The sequence below is a fragment of the Notolepis coatsorum genome (assembly GCF_963971535.1).
Source record: "Notolepis coatsorum genome assembly, chromosome: 2".
Lineage (NCBI taxonomy): Eukaryota > Metazoa > Chordata > Actinopteri > Aulopiformes > Paralepididae > Notolepis > Notolepis coatsorum.
Window position 1 is genome coordinate 194,410,730 of NC_140166.1, and position 20,006 is coordinate 194,430,735.

The following is a 20,006-nucleotide window of genomic DNA, read 5'->3' on the forward strand; positions in this document are numbered from 1 at the left end:
ATATTCCAATTGTTGGATCACCATCTGGTATATCTAATGTCCATTTGCTTGACGGCATAATCTACCATAACATATGGATCGGGCATATTTGACGGCTTCAATGTAACCGGGACAACCGTTCGCCTCGCCTGAGAAGGAAAAATGAAACCCGAGACCTGGGGCCGTCCCACAGCCCAGGATACAATGTTAGAAAGGGTGCTCGATACCGCCGTCTAGTGTGATGTGGCCCGTATTGCACCTAGGCATTCTCAATGCGATTACCAATGTTAACACAGTCAGTGGGCCTGTAATGAATAGAAATATAGAATAAAAGAAATAACGATCAAATAACGAGTATACAGGCGTCTGGGTAGCGCAGCGGACTAAGCGCCTGCCTACCACCACAGAGACACTGGTATCGAATCCAGCTGTCAGCGGTACCTCCGACTTGGTGGGTCGTCCATACTAAAACAATTGGCAGTGTTAAAAAAAATATATATAACGAGTATACTCGTTGTTGGCGTTCAACGATTGGCGGCCAATAACGCGTATAATCGTTGTTGGCGGGGAATGAGTTAAGAGGTCAGAGCACATGGTTGCCTGCAGTGCTCCCTGGAGCAGTTTTGTGGTTCAGTGCCCTGCTCAAGGCATGTAGTAGGCAAAGATGACAGGCACCATAGATGTAATACCAGCCACCCTTTGGTAACCAGCTAAAAGCCTGGAAGACTTTCGGTGCTGGGGATTGAACCAGCCACGTTTTCTTTTCTGTTCAACCTCTTTACCTTTAGACCTCCCTATATTCATGTGCTACATTAGACCTCCCTATATTCATGTGCTACATTAGACCACCCTATCTTAGGGATGGGTGATATGGCCTCTAAATGATATTGTGATATTTTTTGGCCATATCACGATACACGATATATATTGTGATATTTTGACATTTCCGCGAAAGCACTTAAAAATGCTTGATTTAACCCTTTGATGCACGCCAATATGATGATTATAAGTCCCTGCAACATATGTTTGCATTATTAAACCATGAAGATGCTTTAAAAAATAATTAAATGAAAATGTACTAAGAGTAGTCTACTGACACACTAATAAAAAATTTTATTTACATCTAAGACAATTTATATAAAAACAATTGGGTGCCTAAGACTTTTGCACAGTACTGTGTTTTCTATCCACTTTAGCCAAACACACACACACACACATATATATATATGTATATATATATATATATATATATATATATATATATATATATATATATATATATATACATATACACACTACTGTGAGAAAATAATAATCACACACAAAGGGATAATGGCTTATAGCAGACTTAATGATTTTAGAATATTTCAGATAATGAAATTAAATGTTTATATCATCAACTATCCAGTTAGTATTTATACTGTAACGTTTGGCTACTTTAAATCAGTGAATGTAGAGACAGAGCGAGAGCGCGAGCCCCCCCCCCCCCCCCCTCGGGTTTTGTTCTAGGTTTGCGTTTTGATCGTCTAAGCTGCCGTAGGTTATGTCACACTCTAATGTAAACAGGAAGAGTTTAACACACGGAGATGGAAACTGGATGATATAAAGAAATGAATAACCAATAAATATGAAGTTATGTTTAAACTTCTGTTGTCAAGCGTCGTCAATATAACCCACCCCCTTTCCTCACGAATGGAACTAGTGTTGTGGAGTCCGCTTTGAGCGTTTTCCAGGGTTAGCAGCTAACGCTAGGTAGCTTAGCCTAGTCATCATGGATAACTTGGTTAGCAGCTAACGTTAGCCCATTGCTTGCGTCAATTAAATTGCATGTCATTAAAGGTCCGCGCTGGTCTGTCTAATGAAATTACAATTGCATGTCATTTAAGGTCCGCTCTGGTCATGTGTCTATAATGAAATGAGAGGACAGCTCTGCGCTAAAGCTAAAGTCTCATCAACCGCGACGTGACAACATATACTCGATGTTCACGATATACTAATTTACTACATCTCATGTAGAACAAGCCACGATACATCGAGTATACTCGATATATCACCCAGCCTATCTTCATATCTTCATGTGCTACATTAGAGCTCCCTACCTCCCTATCTTCATGTGCTACATTAGACCACCCTACCTCCCTATCTTCATGTGCTACATTAGACCACCCTACCTCCCTATCTTCATGTGCTACATCTGATCTTTTAATCTTTTATCTTGTTATTCCCTTTTTGTTCATGATCTATTGTACTGTATTTCTCCATCCATCCTTTCCCCCCTACCTCCATTCATCCCTCCCCTTCCCTCCTTCTCTCCATCCATTCCATTCCCAGGTGATATCCAACCAGTATTCGGAGGTGAAGCTCTCCATGGTCCATAAGAAGATCAACCTGGCAGACGACACGCTGGCCTGGGAGCACGAGCGCTTCGGGATCCGCCGGCTGCCGGCCTTCACCCTGTCCCACCTGTCGTCCCACCGCCTGGCGGAGCGCGCCAGCATCATGGACGTGCGGTCAGTTTCCCCCTCCTCTCGTTATGGAGCGGGAGAGCCCCCTGCTGGGTGGGTTCATTACTGCAAGTTTCTCAATCTCTGAAGAAGAAGAAGAAAGTGTTTCCATCACAGCCCCAAACCACCCATGCCCCCCGCCCGCCCCCCCCCCCCCTTCCTTCCGCCATCCGTTCCCCATCCGTCATACCCCCGTGTCTTGTCGTTTACCATCCCAAACTAGGCCCCCCTTTTTATGCACTCTCTCTCGGAGCCCTGACGAGACTTGGCTGCATGGTGAATACATCTCATAATATTTCGGCTATGATTGTATTCAGATTCAGATTCCTTTATTGTCACGTCAATCAGTACTTTACAGCAAAAATTGTGAAATTCACTTTGTTGTGGTTCCTCAACCATAGCAGCATCTAATAATATAAATCTAATTAGCATAGAATAAGATAAAAAATACTAAATAAAGTCAGTGGGCTCTGTTGACGTGTCTGATATGGCTTGGTTTTTCAGCCGGTTGGTTCTGGCTGTGTGACTGGTAGTGCTTTCCAGACCGCATCAGCTGGAACAGTCCATGGTTGGGTTGGTTAAAGTTCTTGATATCTATTTGTTCTTGTCAGATCTGGACTGTGTGAGGTTGTGCTGGGGGTCTGAGCTTTTGGGATTTTTGGCGCCTCCCGATGTAGTAAGATGTCTGTTCCCAATCCTACTCCTGTCTGTTTAATTTCCTCTCTGCTGCCCTATCCTTCCACCCTGTTTGTTCCTCTGCTGCTCTAGCCTCTCTCTCTCCCACCCTGTCTGTTCCTCTCTGCTGCTCTAGCCTCTCCCTCTCCCACCCTGTCTGTTCCTCTCTGCTGCTCTAGCCTCTCCCTCCCTGTCTGTTCCTCTCTGCTGCTCTAGCCTCTCCCTCTCCCACCCTGTCTGTTCCTCTCTGCTGCTCTAGCCTCTCTCTCTCCCACCCTGTCTGTTCCTCTCTGCTGCTCTAGCCTCTCTCTCTCCCACCCTGTCTGTTCCTCTCTGCTGCTCTAGCCTCTCTCTCTCCCACCCTGTCTGTTCCTCTCTGCTGCTCTAGCCTCTCCCTCTCCCACCCTGTCTGTTCCTCTCTGCTGCTCTAGCCTCTCCCTCTCCCACCCTGTCTGTTCCTCTCTGCTGCTCTAGCCTCTCCCTCTCCCACCCTGTCTGTTCCTCTCTGCTGCTCTAGCCTCTCCCTCTCTCACCCTGTCTGTTCCTCTCTGCTGTACTAGCCTCTCCCTCTCCCACCCTGTCTGTTCCTCTCTACTGCTCTAGCCTCTCCCTCTCCCACCCTGTCTGTTCCTCTCTGCTGCTCTAGCCTCTCTCTCTCCCACCCTGTCTGTGCCGGTAGTGTTACCATCTGTCTGTTCTATGCGAGTGTCTAATCTGATGATGCAAGTTGCTTTCTGTATATAGTATACTGTATATACCTTTTTAACTGCAGCCTACAGATCTGTGCACTCTTGCAGGCCTATGGTTGTGTATGATATATACAGTGTATTATATAGATGCTCTGCATTCAGTTTCTGACTTCCTCTGGTGTGTTGAAGCAGAGTTGTTCCATATGGTCCAACTGTGGATGTGGTTATGTTTGTGGTTGCAGGCCTCATGTTGACCTGAAGAAACTGAGCAGGAATACTAAGGTGGTAGCAGAGGCTCTAGCGAGGGTTATCTACAACCTCACTGAGAAGGTACACCCACACACAAACACAGACATAAACACGCATACATTTATACACACAAATCAAGTTCAAATTAAGCAACCTTTTTTGTCTGTTCTGCACAGGGAGCTCCAGCGGACCTGCAGATCTTTACTGAGCAAATGGTGAGTTGTTCAACTCAATCTGTCCATGATTTTATATCTGTGAGGTGTGGCATTAGGGAGTGCTGGCCAACTCATCACCACTTGCTCATGGTGACAGTCTCACTCTCTCTCTCTCTCTCTCTCTCTCTCTCTCTGTGTGTGTGTGTGTGTGTGTGTGTGTGTGTGTGTGTGTGTGTGTGTGTGTGTGTGTGTGTGTGTGTGTGTGTGTGTGTGTGTGTGTGTGTGTGTGTGTGTGTGTGTGTGTGTGTGTGTGTGTGTGTGTGTGTGTGTGTGTGTGTGTGTGTGTGTGTGTGTGTGTGTGTGTGTGTGTGTGTGTGTGTGTGTGTGTGTGTGTGTGTGTCCCCCTCAGCAAGTACAGGAGGAGCATCTGTCATCGGTGGTGGACTGGCTTACAGCCCAGCCCCGTGCTGCCCAGCTGGTAGACAAGGATAGCAGCGTGGTGTCCACCCTGGAGTATCACTTAGGACGATATCTCAAGGACGTCCGGAGACACTATGTCAAAGCAGACAAAAGGTAATGGCCAGGGTAGGACAGTGTGCATAATCATACATGTTAACACACACACACCTTTCAGTTAACCGTCATTTGTCGTTGCTAAATGCATTGCATACTAGGGCTGCCACTTGTTCCCCCGATATTTAAAATAATTTACGAATCGCGGCGTCTGAGTAGTGTAGAGGTAAACGCAGTCACCTACCACTGCAGAGACCCGGGTTCAATTCCCGGTAGCAGTACTTTTGGCTTGGTCAGACGTTCCAATATAAACGAATACAATTGGCAGTGTTCATGGGTCGGAAGCCGATGGGGTACGAGTCCTGAAACTCCCAGTTATGCTCTCCCAGTGAAAAAAAGCGGCTGGTGACTCGCCGCTGACTCCACATCAATTGTAGGAGGCAAGTGTAGTCCACACCCTCCCCAGACCCACAGAGAATAAGGCTAGTCGGTGTGTTGGCCACTGGGGGACAGAGACTATCGTTGCCCATTGGCAAGCTGAAGATATTACCCCTGCCTAACACTTTTAATTTGTTTTAGGCTACTTGCATTTACCTATTTATTCTGTAGATTATAGCAATACAATGCTTTTTAGTCTCAAGTTTATAACCTACGCTCATCTGTTACCCATATCCCACTGTTTGAATAGCTTTTTTTTTTTAGGGGGCTCATATTTTAACCCATTCAGTGCCAACCACGAGTATAGTCGGGTTAACTCGCCATCGCTTGAGTGCCAATCACGAGTATAGTCGGGTTTTAATCGTTATTTGTTTTATTAGCGATATCCATTAATTTTCATCCATCCAACCTGATGTTATTGTTGGGAATGGGTCTGAGCTCGCAAAAGGGCGAATACCGCCGCCTATCGTCTCCCGGATGGTATTGCACATCATTGGATTGGATTGGCTGGGACTGTGCATCAGGAAAAAAAACTCCGGTCCGGGTTTCCCTTCTCGGGCAAGCAATATCGTGTTACCACATTGACTGGGGAGGCTGGGAGCAGCGTCGATTATGTTTATGTTTTCGACTATAACGTTGGATCAATAAACGCGATCAATATTTGGAATGGCGATCACGAATTTGATTCATCTTTTTGCAGAACATCAGATGTGAGGTAAGGAATCTATGTTACCAGTATTGGGTTAATCAGATCTTTTTTTCACAGCGGTCACAACGTGTGTGTGTGTGTGTGCGTGCCGTTGACGCGGAGCAATGCACGGATAAGCGATTTTTCAGCCCGCTTCTCTAGCGTGCATAAGGACACATATACTATCGATAATCTAGCGTTTATTTGAAAACGATTCATAAATCAGCCGAAAAATGACGACGTGTTTTGTGTATTCCACTAAAGTGGTATTATCGCGTCTTTCTCTGGAATTACTAGAAATCTCAAACTATACTCTTATTTAAAACGGAAATGTACAGATGAAAAAACAATCCGTTTCGTACATGTTGACTGCAAGCAAGTCATTGATAAGCAACGGGTGTATTAGACCCATAGCCATAATTTAAGATATAGTTTAAGCGTTCGCAAATATCCCCGTCCTCCCATTGATTAAAGCGCTGGCCTACAAGCCCTAATTTGGTCATATCCGGCCGGCTCTGAATGTGTTAAGCTAGTGTGAAATATACTGCTATCATATGAAACTAGAGATCTTGAGGAATCTAGGTACTGTGCTAGTTTACTGGCAAAGGTGGTAGATTTTGAAAGGGGGGGCGTTTTCCTGAAGCATCTTCAAAGTGGAGCCACAGTACTCCTAATAAATGAGGCTCTGTTTTTAGGATCAGTTAAAGGGAAGAACCTGACATGTGGGTGGGTGCTATAACGGTTGAACTGGTATACTGGTAGAAATCTGCCAAGGTAGAGATTAGTCTCTACCGGATGTACTGGTAGAAGGCTACTTTTAGTCTTTTTCACATTTACAAATGTAACACACAAAGCTAGTGAACTGCGCTCTGCCATTAAAATACAATACACTAGTTTGTGGAAAAGGACACCACCACAATGGATTTGAAATGAAACAATCAAGATGTGCTTTAAGTGCAGACCTGCAGCTTTAATTTGAAAGGGTATTCACATCCAAATCACGTGAACAGTAGGAATTACAACAATTTATATATATATATGTGCATCGCCCTTTTTAACACTTTAACTGCCGAAAACGCCGGAACTCGTCATTCCCCGCCATGCTCAAGTTGCCGAGGACGCCCTAACTCGTCTTTGATATCAATATTTCAAAAATCTGTGATCGAAATCATATTTCCGTTCCGGAGCCTTGACACACAGTGCTGATCTCCTCTCAACCCTCTAGCGGTTCAAGAGCGCCATCTGGTGGCCGATCGGCAGATCGAAACCGGATATCAACCTTTAACCCGGCAGGACTCACTCCATATGGGGTCCGGGCACTCGCTAATGTTAGAGAGACTCTGTCTTCACACAGTGAACATCGATCGGTGGAAATAACTCGAAAAAACAACATGATTTGGACGTATATACTATTATACAACCTGGAAATAGATCGGGCATTTCAACATCCCATAATCGAAAACTGTCTACTCCACGCTGATCGCCCAACGGCCCGAGGAGACTGGGGTGAGTTTTAGCGTGTAGTATTACCGTGTTCGATATAAACTGCTATGATGAACATATGACCCACATTAGATGAATGGTATAACGTTGCCCACGGAATTATAAACGCCCCCTCGCCCATCCGGTCAACATCGGATGACGTGTAGTAAATTCTAGAAGTACGTCCAGTTGAAATTTTTTATCTCGCACAGATTCCTACCAAACTGTATTTAATCATCAATATAATGCATTTGGGGCTATAAATCACGTTCTGGAGAAAGCTGCAGAAAGAGATGAAAACATACTTATACTTTAGACCATATTTTAGTATGAATATGTGAATGAAAAAGTTTAACGTTGCTACACCATGAACAATACATATAGGACATTGAATGGGCCCTAATAATGGCAATCTAGCAATAGAATTAAAAAAGTTATAGCCCTGCAAAGAAGGGGAACTTCTCCATGTTAAATAGAGCTGGCAAGGGATGGTATATCATGAATTTAACCTTGGGCAATCAAAGTGTTAAGGGACCAAAGGTAATTGGACAATTGGCTGCTCAGCTGTTCCATGGCCAGGTGTCTGTTATTCCCTCATTATTTCATTTACAAGGAGTAGATACATGGTCTAGAGTTCATTTCAAGTGTGGTATTTGCATTTGGAATCTGTCAACTCTCAATATGAGGTCCAAAGAGCTGTCCCCATCTGTGAAGCAAGCCATCATTAGGCAGGAACATCCAAACAACCCCATCAGAGAGATACAGTATAGAAAAAAAACATTCTTAAAAAGAAAAGAATGCACTGGTGAGCTCACAACACCAAAAGACCCGGAAGACCACGGAAAACAAATGTGGTGGAAGAATTCTTTCCCTGGTGAAGAAAAACTCCTTCATGACAGTTGTCCAGATCAAGAACACTCTCCAGGAGGTAGGCGTATCTGTGTCAAAATCATCAACCAAGAGTAAGAGAAGACTTCACCAGTGAGTGAATACGGAGGGTTCACCACAAGATGTAAACCATTGGTGAGCCTCAAAAACAGGAAGACCAGCTTCAAGTTTTTCTTTTGCCAAAAGAACATTAAATAAAAGCCTGTACCGTTCTGGAACAACATCCTATGGACGGATGAGACTAAAATCTACTTGTACCAGAATGATGGGAAGAGGAGAAAAGGAACTGCTCATGATCCAAAGCATACCACCTCATCAGTGAAGTATGGTGGTGGTAGTGATATGGCATGGGCATGTATGTCTGCCAATGGAACTGGTTCACTTGATGGTCTGGTCTGATGTGACTGCTGACAAAAGCAGCAGGATGAATTCTTGAAGTGTTTTGGGCAATATCTGCTCATATTCAGCCGAATGCTTCAGAACTCATTGGACGGCGCTTCACAGTGCAGATGGACAATGTCCTGAAGCAGACTGTGAAAGCAACCAAAGAGTTTTTTAAAGCAAAGAAGTGGAATGTTATGCAATGGCCAAATCAATCACCTGACCTGAATCCAATTGAGCATGCATTTCACTTGCTGAAGACCAAACTGAAGGGAAAATGCCCCAAGAACAAGCAGGAATTGAAGACTGTTGCAATAGAAGCCTGGCAGAGCATCACCAGGGACAAAACCCAGTGTCTGGTGATGTCTATGGGTTCCAGACTTCAGGCTGTGTCGACTGCAAAGGATTTTCAGCCAAGTATTACAAGTGACTATTTTATTTATGGATTGTTAGTTTGTCCAATTCCTTTTTAAAAGGGCAGTGCACATGTAGAAACTGCTGTAATTCCTACACTGCTCGCCTGATTTGGATGTATATACCCTGACAGTCTGCACACAAAGCACATCTTGATTCATTGCAAGTCCATATTGGTGGTGTACGGAGCCAAAATTGTGTCAATGTCCAAATATTTATGGACCTAACTGTATATATATATATCTAAGAATGTTTGAGTGACTATCAGAACTGATATTGTAAATCTCATCACCCTCATTGAAACGGCCTCTAGAGTGTCAGTGTGATTTCTTCTGTATAACGCAGATAATGAAATAACCAAATAATCCCAAGATCTATCAACAAATCAGATGCAGGGCCAGTTTATATTGTCGCCCATGCGTGCTGTGCGTGAACACCTTGCATGTTTTTTTCTTAACTAAGTGTCTGAAGGCAGCATTTTGTGTCTATTAGGTTTGACACAATGACAGCTTCATGAAACTGTTGCCCCATGGCCTATCCCAGTAAGCACCGCTTGGCAAGCATCCAGTCAACCAGTGCATGGTTCTCTTGTGTTTTTATGGAATGTTTGTATTTACATATTGTATGTACTGTGGTGTTGATATACAATGATTTTCACTGCAAAACCAATTTCCCCATGAGGGATAATAACATGATGCCATAAATCAAGCCAATGACGACAACCCGGGTTGATGCATTTCATATTGAACGATGTAAGCTTTGAATGAGTTCCAAACCAAGTCTCCCGGTAATGGGGTCATTCATCCAACCTCCAATTTTGTGAGTGACGGCCCTAATAGTGGAGCCATTTCCTGCGGATGACGTGGTAACGACTGCTGTTTGCTCTTCCTCAGGGACCCAGAGTTTGTGTTCTACGACCAGCTCAAGCAGACGATGAATGCTTATAGGTAGGTGATAATGGGGTTTCACTTCACCCTCTGATGATTCACTCCGCTGAGGGTTCTATTGATTTAGTCTTTTAAAAGCTCTTCAGCTCTCTGCGCTAGTCCCATCTGTGTAGCCTCAGCATTTGTTAGCTGAAGCGCTCTTCTCTTGTTTGACTCGTCTTATCTCTCTCTCGATCACTCACGCCGCCTCTCGTTCCTTTTTAGGGTGAAACCTGCCATATTTGACCTGTTGTTGGCGGTCTGCATCGCAGCATACCTGGGAGTCATGTATCTGGCCATACAGGTGGGTGTTCATCTAGCATTGACCATAATCACACTGCTGTCTCGACCTGAGCATGACATGAGAGCAGATTGGCTTTCACGCACCACTGTCATCCCCACTCATCCTCTCTTATAGTTAGTCGTCTTTGTGTGTGTGTCTGTGTGTGTGTGTGTGTGTGTGTGTGTGTAGTTGGTGGACAGTGTTTTCACCAGGAAACAAGGGGCTCATTGACGTTTCCTCTTTCTTCTCCTGTCTCTTTCCCCAGAACTTTGGAGTCTTCTACAGTATCGTCCGTAGGATCACCCAGCCCAAGACCAAGACTCATTAAGCCACTCCTCCTCCTCCTACCAGACTCCACCCCTTTCCTTACAGCCTCCGCAGGCTCTCGCCAGTAAGAACACAGTGACTGGACCAAAACAGCTCTTATTGTGATGTTTTTTTTTTTTCAAGCCAGTCTTATCGCCTTTTTCCCTTTCCTTCTGAAAACGAAAAATGATGTCGGATCCTTTCTTGCTGCCAACTCTAGTCATCTACTAAAAGAGTCAACTCTAGTCGTCTACTAAAAGAGTCAGGATTCATTTTGAGGTTTCCCTGTCCTCATAAACAAAGATGTCTTGTCATTCTTTACCCTTCATCACAAATCACATTATTCTCGTCGCCTCTTAACCTCCGGCATCTTCTGTAGATCATAAAGTACAGGATAGGTGTCAGCGCCCGTGGTTGAATATTTCTCACATTTGACTGGCAAGAGGGAGCCAATTATGTATATAGCTGAAACCTATCCAGATCTTTGAGATCTACATTAGTTGACCGGCAAGTAGAGACACAGATCACTCCTTCTTTTCCCCCTTCAGTGCTTAAGCGTTTATTCTGCCAAACTCAAGTCGGCTGTGGTCAGTGGGCGTGTTTACATGCACATTAATATTCCGATATCATCTAGGATACCCAAGTAGTCCGTCTAAACAGTGTATCCTGATAGCAATAGCCAGGATAAGCTAATTTCCCTACTATGATGGCTGGAAGTCCAAAGTACTGAGGTACTTTTCTTTGATATTCTTATATCTATATATATCTTATTCTATGCTTCGGTCATCCAACCTTCATCACCAGGAGATACCTGCAGCGTTCATACGGTCATGGAAAAACCTGGAATAGTCATAGGATTTGAAAATAGTGTTTTCCAGACCTGGAAAAGTATATATGATGTATGTCTATATATATATATTGGAAAATGTCAGGGAAACTGTATTTTCTGTCAAATTTCTGTAATGTCAGGTTTGGCTGCAGATGTAGTTACCTTTGACGGAACAACGCAAATAATAATTGTTCTAATAGCATAAAGTCTGCAGTCATAGTTGTAGCTTGCCAAAACGAGACCTGGTACATTCAAAGAAGTTGTCTCAACAAAAACTAACATTTGACCATTAACACACTCATCTTGGTCATGAAAATTGCACTTTCATCTCCTATTCATGGTATTTTTTATATAAAAAATTTAAAATATGAGCCCTATACCTGATGACAGGAGATACCTGACGGAAGATTGGATGATCGAAACATAGTATCCAATAAAACTGTTTGTAAGTCAACCAGTGTGCGGGACTCTACTCATTTTAATGTGATACCTACTTCCCCTCCCAACATACCCGTTAACAAGAAATCCAAGTGTTCAAAGACGCTCTTTAGTAACCGTGGTAATACTCACATTATTCTGTGTACTCAACTATACAGGCATATTGTTAATCAGGATGTGAAAATTCGTATATAAATGCCTTATCCCGTCGAACACCTTAACCAAGATATTGGCTGGTATGCTGAATATCATTATGCATGTAAACCCACTCCGTGTTTTCTCTGGCAGCTATGGAGAGCAATGATCTTTCAGGAGTTGCTGTGAGATCTGTTATCAGAATGAGTCATATTAGTCATCCTAGTTTTCTTTCTAAATATGCAATGAAATATTTCTTATCTAACCCCAAACGTTGTTTACGTAAAAGACGAGCTGTCTAAATTAAATGTGAAGTAGTGTGTAGATAATCTGACCTGCTTTTTAGTGACCTCTACAAAATAATTACAAGAGGTGTTATTGAATTGAAAGAACAATGTATACTGCTGTATGTATGAATAATACATTATTCCCCATTCTTACTGGTAGAATACAGTGATCGCGGTTATATCAATTAAGCAAAACAAACACTTCAATTAGGTCATTTTGATTTCAACTTAAAAATGGTTTACTGTTGTTTGACTGTGACCTGTTTTCAATTGCTCACAATGTTTTTCTTTTTGTACAAATTGATGGAAATTGACCCTGATAACTGCTCACATGAAATCTATCAAATGCTATCTTTTATCAGAGCCTGTATGAGCTTCTTGCAACAAATTGTGACAAAGCGAGCACCAAACTGACACATTACAGTATGATGAAATCCTCTCCCATTACTCTTATCAAGAGACGATGGCTGTATTGGTATCTAATGTGTTCGGAGTCTGAAAAAGTGACATATTGTCATCCAACTTTTACTGGCCTTACAAGACAAGTCAAATCAAACCTGCGTTAGTTTTTATACAGTAGATGTTCCCTAATAGTAACAGGGGTGTGTAATACCAGTAAGACACTTCTCATTAGCAGATGTGTTATTTTCAAGTGCACTCTAAAGATTTTGACGTTTATGGAAGGTTTTGTGCGTATGGCTTTCCATGGTATGGACACTCTAATCTCAGACCCTGGACTTTCCTCGTTCGCTATGAATGCTACCATTGTGTTGAGCAAATGATCGCTTGTGTGCTGTAATGTAGAATCCCTGTGTTACTGCATTCATCCCCACAAGCCCCCCCCCCCCTCCCTTCCATAATTATGTCAATTATGAACAGACGGGTTAATTTAATTAACTACACAAGGGAAATACTGTGTGGTACATATCGATGAATTTTAATTTATTGAAGCAGACTATGCTTCTCTGTGCACTGAATTTAACTCTGAAAACCTTTCTCTGTCCTCCTTTCATTCACAACACTTGATCCTTGCAATGAAAAATGACATCAGTTATGAATAAAAAAGAATTGAACTTGTTGAAATAAAATATTTGCACTTTTTCTTTTCTTCCTTAATTGACATGTTTTATTTTATGGGAAAAAACATACAATAACACTGGTTGAATGGAATTATTAAAACTGTATTACAAAAGAGTAAGTACCTGTCTTTATCAAGTGGTCAGATTGGTGGAACTGTCAACAGTCGGGGCGGGGCAGGGGTGATGGTAGACCTTAAAAGTGTGTGTCAATGGTCCAAAAAAGAAAGAATCTTTTTTTTTCTTAAAATACACTTTCAACTTAGATTCAGTTACATATTTGATCAGATTCTTCCCATGTCCAGAGTTATTAACCCCCCCCCCCCAATTCTCCTCGCTTTTCTACTTTATCTTATCTACTAATGAACAATAAAAATAATAGTAATAAATTACAGTGCAATTTGTAAGAAATACCTGTGGAGCGACAGCCCCTTATTTTCACTTAAAACCTCCCTCTCCCTGATCACATCGATTTTGTGATTTAGGACATTTTTGGCACTTTCTTAAAGCATTAATACAGATAAGAGGAGGGACTCATTAAGAGGCTTGTTGTGCTCAAAGTGAAAAAGTACATGTTTTGCATCATATTGAGCTTCGCCTGTGAAATGGTTCCCATGTAACGTCCATCTTAAACCAAGGCGACCTGAACTCGAGCCAACGCTGTATCAAATGCTGAAGAAAAGAATAGCCAAATCTGCATTGAAAGAATATTACTACCCACCCCACCTTTTCTCACCATTCTAATAGAATTTGGTAAAAAAATTTCCCCTCTTTTTAAAAGCAGGGCAACTTGTCTTATAACAGATTTTTATTTTAATTTGCTGTGAGTAGTTTGAGCTCACAGGAAGGTATTTGCAGAGTCTGCAGTGACTAGTGTTGCAGACAGGAGAGGAGCTGGGCAAAGGGAAAGTGCACACCTTTTTTATAAACTGTACCGTGGTAGACTTCACGAACCAGTTCACGTCTAATCTACATCACAGTCCCTGTGGGTTCACAAAAACTCTGCTCCCCAAGTCAGACTGAGCTCTTCCTTTTTTTATATAATCAATTAACACGACCAATGGCAGAAGAACTACTGATAGACAGTATGTATTAGAACACCGGCGGTCTAACTTTAAATGGGAGGCACGGGAATTAATGAGCTGGCAGAACATGTACTTCCTGTCCCCCAGAGGCCAGCTCAGTGTCCTAGTGAGAACAGCCATGGCTATGAAAATAGTACACATTCTATGCTTCTGGATGAAAATGAACTCATTATGAAAAGCATCATATATATGTTTTATACAGTAAACATACTGTATATATTCTATGCCTTCTAGTACATGTATTAGATGCCATACATACGCTTCAGATAATGTTTCATATCGAACGAGGAATAACAAGTTGAAGGGGAACAGGTTTGGGACAAACCAAATTACTGTGATCTAGATTCTAAATAATACTAGCCAGTCCCAGGACACCTCATCTGAGCAATCTATCACCAACTCGTACACAGGAGGACAAGAGGACGTACACGATTGGAATACAAACAGTGTTCTCCGATAAAAACAGCAGCAATTCCAAAAACAAATCAACAATAATTATAATAGAAACAACAATGACAGTATTTGATGTAAAATCATAATCTACTTTTAATCCCCAAAGCACTGACGGTAACACTAGCCTGGCCAGCTAGCTGGCCATGGGGATCTGGAAGACGAGCCCATAAACTGAAACAGGATGGACACTTCGCCTACTAACGAGCGACAACATCTGTGGCCTGTTCCAGCAGCACAAGCATGCCGTTCATCAAAACAAGAGCTTGAATTTGATCGAGAAGGAAGGATGGATACACCCCATTATTTGTTTCAGTCAGTCACAGCAAAGAATTCCTGGAGTGGCGCAGCATACACACTCACACACAAACACATCATATATGCCACACACACATCCAGGAGAGGAGCACATTCAAATGCAAAGGAGTGGGTGGAGGCAGATCCATTTTTAGAGTGAGTGTGGTCTGTTTGGATGAGTTCACTTTGAAGATGAATTCTGCACATTGATAAAGAGGTTAAGATTACGTAGCCATTTGTTTTTTCTTCTTCTTAATCGTTTGTTTTTAAGACAACTTCATAGCATATTTTCCAATACCATTCCAATGTCATGCATTCTGGAATACCATAGTGTGTGCATATACCGGTATATGTTTTTTCTTCTCTTCTTTTTTCTTAATTCTTTTCTTTATCATACTTAGGTTTTATCGTTACATGAAAGTTCAGGGCCATTGTCCATTTCTGAGTGAACCATATATCTATCAAAATTATTAAAATACAGACTTTTTAAACCAAATCATAAGGATGATACCCCAAACCCATTCAATCAAGTCAATCAAGCTATCTGTCGTCATTAAACCAGCAACCAGTTTGTATGCTTTCATTTCAGTGCAACAACAGATGCTATGCAACACAAAAGCACAAAAAAAAAGAATGAAAATGTGAAAATGCATTTTCCATATAGGAATGAATGACAAGTAAATATGTCCAATGCCTATTAACAGCTAGAGGAGAAACAAATAAAACAAAACAGAGAAAAAAGAAATGTTAAAAGAAATAAAACGAAAAGTGAGATTTTCCCCTTAAAAACATTTCATAACGCATTTCCTTCACATTAAAAATACCATCAATATTCGGAGAGCCACCCCCCACCCGCTCTTCAGTGAACCTGTGGACCCAGCAGGCTCTGCCTGTGGTCACCATCGACCTCTGCAATGATATGAAAATCAATATGCGTTGGTAAAACAACACCGGCCCATAGCGTGCACTGTCACACCCCCATCACCACCAGCAACATGAATGCGGATGTGTGGAGCGACGGGGCGCTTTCCCTTCAGCATCGCCTGACCTTCACCTCGCAGCTAAGAGTCAAGAGGACGGAGGGGAAAATGGAAAGGGGGTCGACGGGGGAAAGTAGCCTTTCAGGGGAACATGGCTTTTCCCCACAAACACTGGTCTGTGTGGTCTCTCTTGGCAGAGAGGAGAGAGAAATATATATATATAGAGAGAGAGACTTTTGACCAAACACAGCTCACCCCAGACGACATGCTGCTTGTTGTTGTGTCTGGTCAATATAGGCTACTGGAGAATAATGTGTCAACAGGATCAATAGCTGAACCCGGGGTCCTGTCTTGGGTACTGAGGTGTTGTCTGGAGTGATGGTGGTGATGATGACAGGCGCCTCTACACACCCAGTAGTGATAGTACTGTACATGAGGGTGACTCTGTTCTGCTTCTACAGTAGCCTATATATTCTATGTAATGCTTGAATAACAATAAGACAAAAAGGTCACCTGAAATAACATTCACAGTGCTAGAATGTGGGGGGGGGGGGGGGGGGGGGGGGGGGGGGGGGGGGGGGGGGGGGGGGGGGGGGGGAATACTCAAATGACAATGATAAAATAATTGAAGAAAAAAACTCAATACAAATTAATTGTGCCCTAACTTTGTAATTTTTCTTGTCTTCCTTTCTTTTTTTCCTTCTTCTCCAAGCTCTTCTCTCAGTCACACTTTTTGTGTGAACCAACCCAGACGAGCTCTCAACTTGCTTGCATTGACTGCCGTGTGCCAGAGGGTGGCAGTGGAGAGGCTGTTATAGATGCTTCTCCTTGGTGATGCCGTTCTGCACGTGCTTCCTGTGACAAAGAACAGAGATAAAGAGGGAGAGAGAGATAAATCCATAGATAGAAAAGGAACGTGAGAGAGATTGTAAAGAATAATAAAAGAGAGCCATAAAATCATAGATAGAAAATAAACAAGAGAGAGAAGGGGTGAGAAGGAGAAAGATGGGGGAGGAGAGGAGATTATTTCAGTCCAAGTAGGTGATCAGATGAGTGGCGTTAACAGGCTGACGGGGTATCAACGCGGTGGAGATAAGGCGTGGCAGGGGTTAACGCCGCCTGCCACATAATCACATCTCCATATGGACAGAGGCTCTTTGATCCTATCTGCCTGTCAGGAGGACAGTTACACAATAAGCCCCACGGGAGATTGGCTACTACACACCTACACTACATGCATCTACACACACTACACTACATGCATCTACACACACTACACTACATGCATCTACACACACTACACTACATGCATCTACACACACTACACTACATGCATCTACACACACTACACTACATGCATCTACACACCTAACTTACACTACATGCATCTACACACTACACTACATGCATCTACACACCTAACTTACACTACATGCATCTACACACTACACTACATGCATCTACACACCTAACTTACACTACATGCATCTACACACTACACTACATGCATCTACACACCTAACTTACACTACATGCATCTACACACTACACTACATGCATCTACACACCTAACTTACACTATATGCATCTACACACTACACTACATGCAGCTACACACCTAACTTACACTACATGCACCTACACACCTACACATGCATCTACACACCTACACTACATGCATCTACACACCTACACTACATGCATCTACACACTATTCAGGCTACTATTTAAGCTACATTGCTAATGCAAATGCTTACAATGTTGTTGTTTAACGCTCATGTTGTTGTAGTACCCAAAACAACAAAATCAGCTGACAAACGTTAAGTAAACAAATTATACAAAATATATCTTTACCTACTATACAATGTTGACATTGTATTATAGTATGTATATAATATCTATAGCATGTATTCATTATAGGCCTGGAAAAAGCCACCATGAAAAACATCACAATACTGGGCACTGCGGTACAATATCATATCGCAAGGGGACGTATCACGACAAAAAAGTATTTCTATTCTATTCTATTCTATCGATAGTGTGGTTGTGTGACCAGTGCATGTCAGGCTTTGGGAGTTGTAGAGCTGCAGTGATCTGACGTGGCAAAGGGCGGATTGGGGGAATGATCAAGAGGATAACACAGTTCCACACGTCACTCATCACCACGAGGGCAGAGGTGATACAAAGAGAAAGAGATGGAACCTTAGCTCAGGATGAAGCTTCCTTCATAGAGACATGTCATGCCAGGCTTTAGTTCACTTAGCTTGTCCTGAACGATAAGACCGGGGCGTCAGTGTCGTCAGAAGACGGTTTGAAAACGACTAGACTACACATCAGAACAACAAATATGATACATTATGTATATTAAGTTAACGTATATTTTCATTTAGCGTTTTTTTGTTGTTGTTGTTGAATCAACTAATTGGAGAGAGTGGATATTAAATATCGAGTTGACATCACTCCTATTTAGGTGATCCAACAAAAAAAATTGGGTTACTTGAAAATATAAGTTGATACGATTTTTACAGTGTATATAGGGTAAGGGACATCTCCCGGTTTTATATATTATTCTATCGTAGCTCTACCTCTCAATTGACCATATTCACACGACGGGAACAGGGTGGAAAGGAATCCCAACCTGAGCATGACAAAAGAGCAAAATAGCCGCCATGTGAATATGGTTTGTTAGCTGATTTGATTTTGATTTTGATTTGATTTGATTTGATGTGTTCTGTCACAGTGAACACACGGAGAGCACAGCAGCAGGTGCTACTACTCACCCCTGGGAAGAGTTGTGATGTCCAGCATCTTCCTCATCATCGCATGCTGCCTCGTTGAGCAGGCCTGCTGCTGCCTTGGACGCCTCCTCCTCTTCATACTCCCTCACGTCGTTCACCTCCTTCATCTTCAGAAGCTTCACCACAAACACCACTATGAACTATCAGAGAGGACAGACAGAGACAGAAGGTGGAGAGAGGGGGATAGAAAGAGGAGGGAGGGAGAGAGGGGGGAGATAGAGAGGGGGCGAGAGAGCGTAAAACGTCATGACCTCTATCTAGCTACTCCCTGACATCATTCACCTCCTTCATCTTCATCAGCTTCACGACAAACACCACTATGAACTACACGGGAGAGACAGAGGGGGAGATGGAGAGAGAGAGAGAGAATTGTGTAATGTTAATGTACTGGTAGTAGCCCTAGGAGCAAAAGAATAGCATGCTCAACTCTTTTTCAAGTATAAGTAGTATAAGTCAATACAGAGGCCAGAGGAATGTCTGCACTTACTGGATGCTTTTTTCATACAGAGCAGCAGTCAATGAAATTAATGTGTTTCAGCTCTATGCCTTCATCAGTGTTTAGAAATCAAGGCGATGTGCGCTACATGTGTGTTCATGTGTTCCACTGAGAGCTGCTGTGGTTTAAACGGCATTTCAAACTAATTCTGTAGTGAGAGACATTGTTTTTTTTTATTCTGGTAGTATCCTCTATCTAGGGTTTCTCAGTGAAATTCAATAAAATATTGTGAATTAAACAGGAATTTTATTAGATAGAGCTTCAAGCAGTCTGTACAAGGTGAAGCCAGATCACTTATATTGATGACCCTGGAACTGGAAAAAACAAGAACTTATGAAAAGAATTGCCATAAAATGAATGAGATTTGAGCATGTATTTTGAGCCATTTCCACAAACTTTGTTTGTTTACATTTACATTTTGTCATTTAGCTGACCCTTTTATCCAAAGTGACTTACAAGTTCTGTACGATAAGTCAGCAGGAAGGGTACAACTCTTACAACAAGTAACAATGTTCATCAAACAGTTCTGAAACGTGGGTGCTGCAGTGTTGAGTGCATAGTAGTA

At 42.4% G+C, this 20,006-nt stretch overlaps 2 protein-coding genes across 3 annotated transcripts in view; one reads left to right on the forward strand and one right to left on the reverse strand.

Moving 5' to 3' along the window:
• The window catches only part of ncln (nicalin), a 36,095-nt gene extending 19,389 nt beyond the window's left edge, over window positions 1-16,706 (forward strand). Inside the window, exons 9-15 of one of the 2 annotated variants that reach the window (XM_084308697.1) lie at window positions 2,311-2,537; window positions 4,090-4,177; window positions 4,273-4,311; window positions 4,661-4,824; window positions 9,949-10,002; window positions 10,207-10,285; window positions 10,530-16,706. In XM_084308697.1, coding sequence (XP_084164823.1) covers window positions 2,311-2,537; window positions 4,090-4,177; window positions 4,273-4,311; window positions 4,661-4,824; window positions 9,949-10,002; window positions 10,207-10,285; window positions 10,530-10,592 — 714 coding nt within the window. In that variant the 3' untranslated portion in view covers window positions 10,593-16,706. The remainder of the gene's footprint in view (window positions 1-2,310; window positions 2,538-4,089; window positions 4,178-4,272; window positions 4,312-4,660; window positions 4,825-9,948; window positions 10,003-10,206; window positions 10,286-10,529) is intronic. The other variant, XM_084308698.1, reaches the window with a different exon arrangement.
• A 37-nt stretch (window positions 16,707-16,743) lies between these two features.
• Window positions 16,744-20,006, reverse strand: part of cers1 (ceramide synthase 1) — a 79,801-nt gene continuing 76,538 nt past the window's right edge. The window contains exons 6-7 of the mRNA XM_084309123.1: window positions 18,928-19,085; window positions 16,744-17,002 (exon numbers count right to left, since the gene is read on the reverse strand). Coding sequence (XP_084165249.1) covers window positions 16,960-17,002; window positions 18,928-19,085 — 201 coding nt within the window. The 3' untranslated portion in view covers window positions 16,744-16,959. The remainder of the gene's footprint in view (window positions 17,003-18,927; window positions 19,086-20,006) is intronic.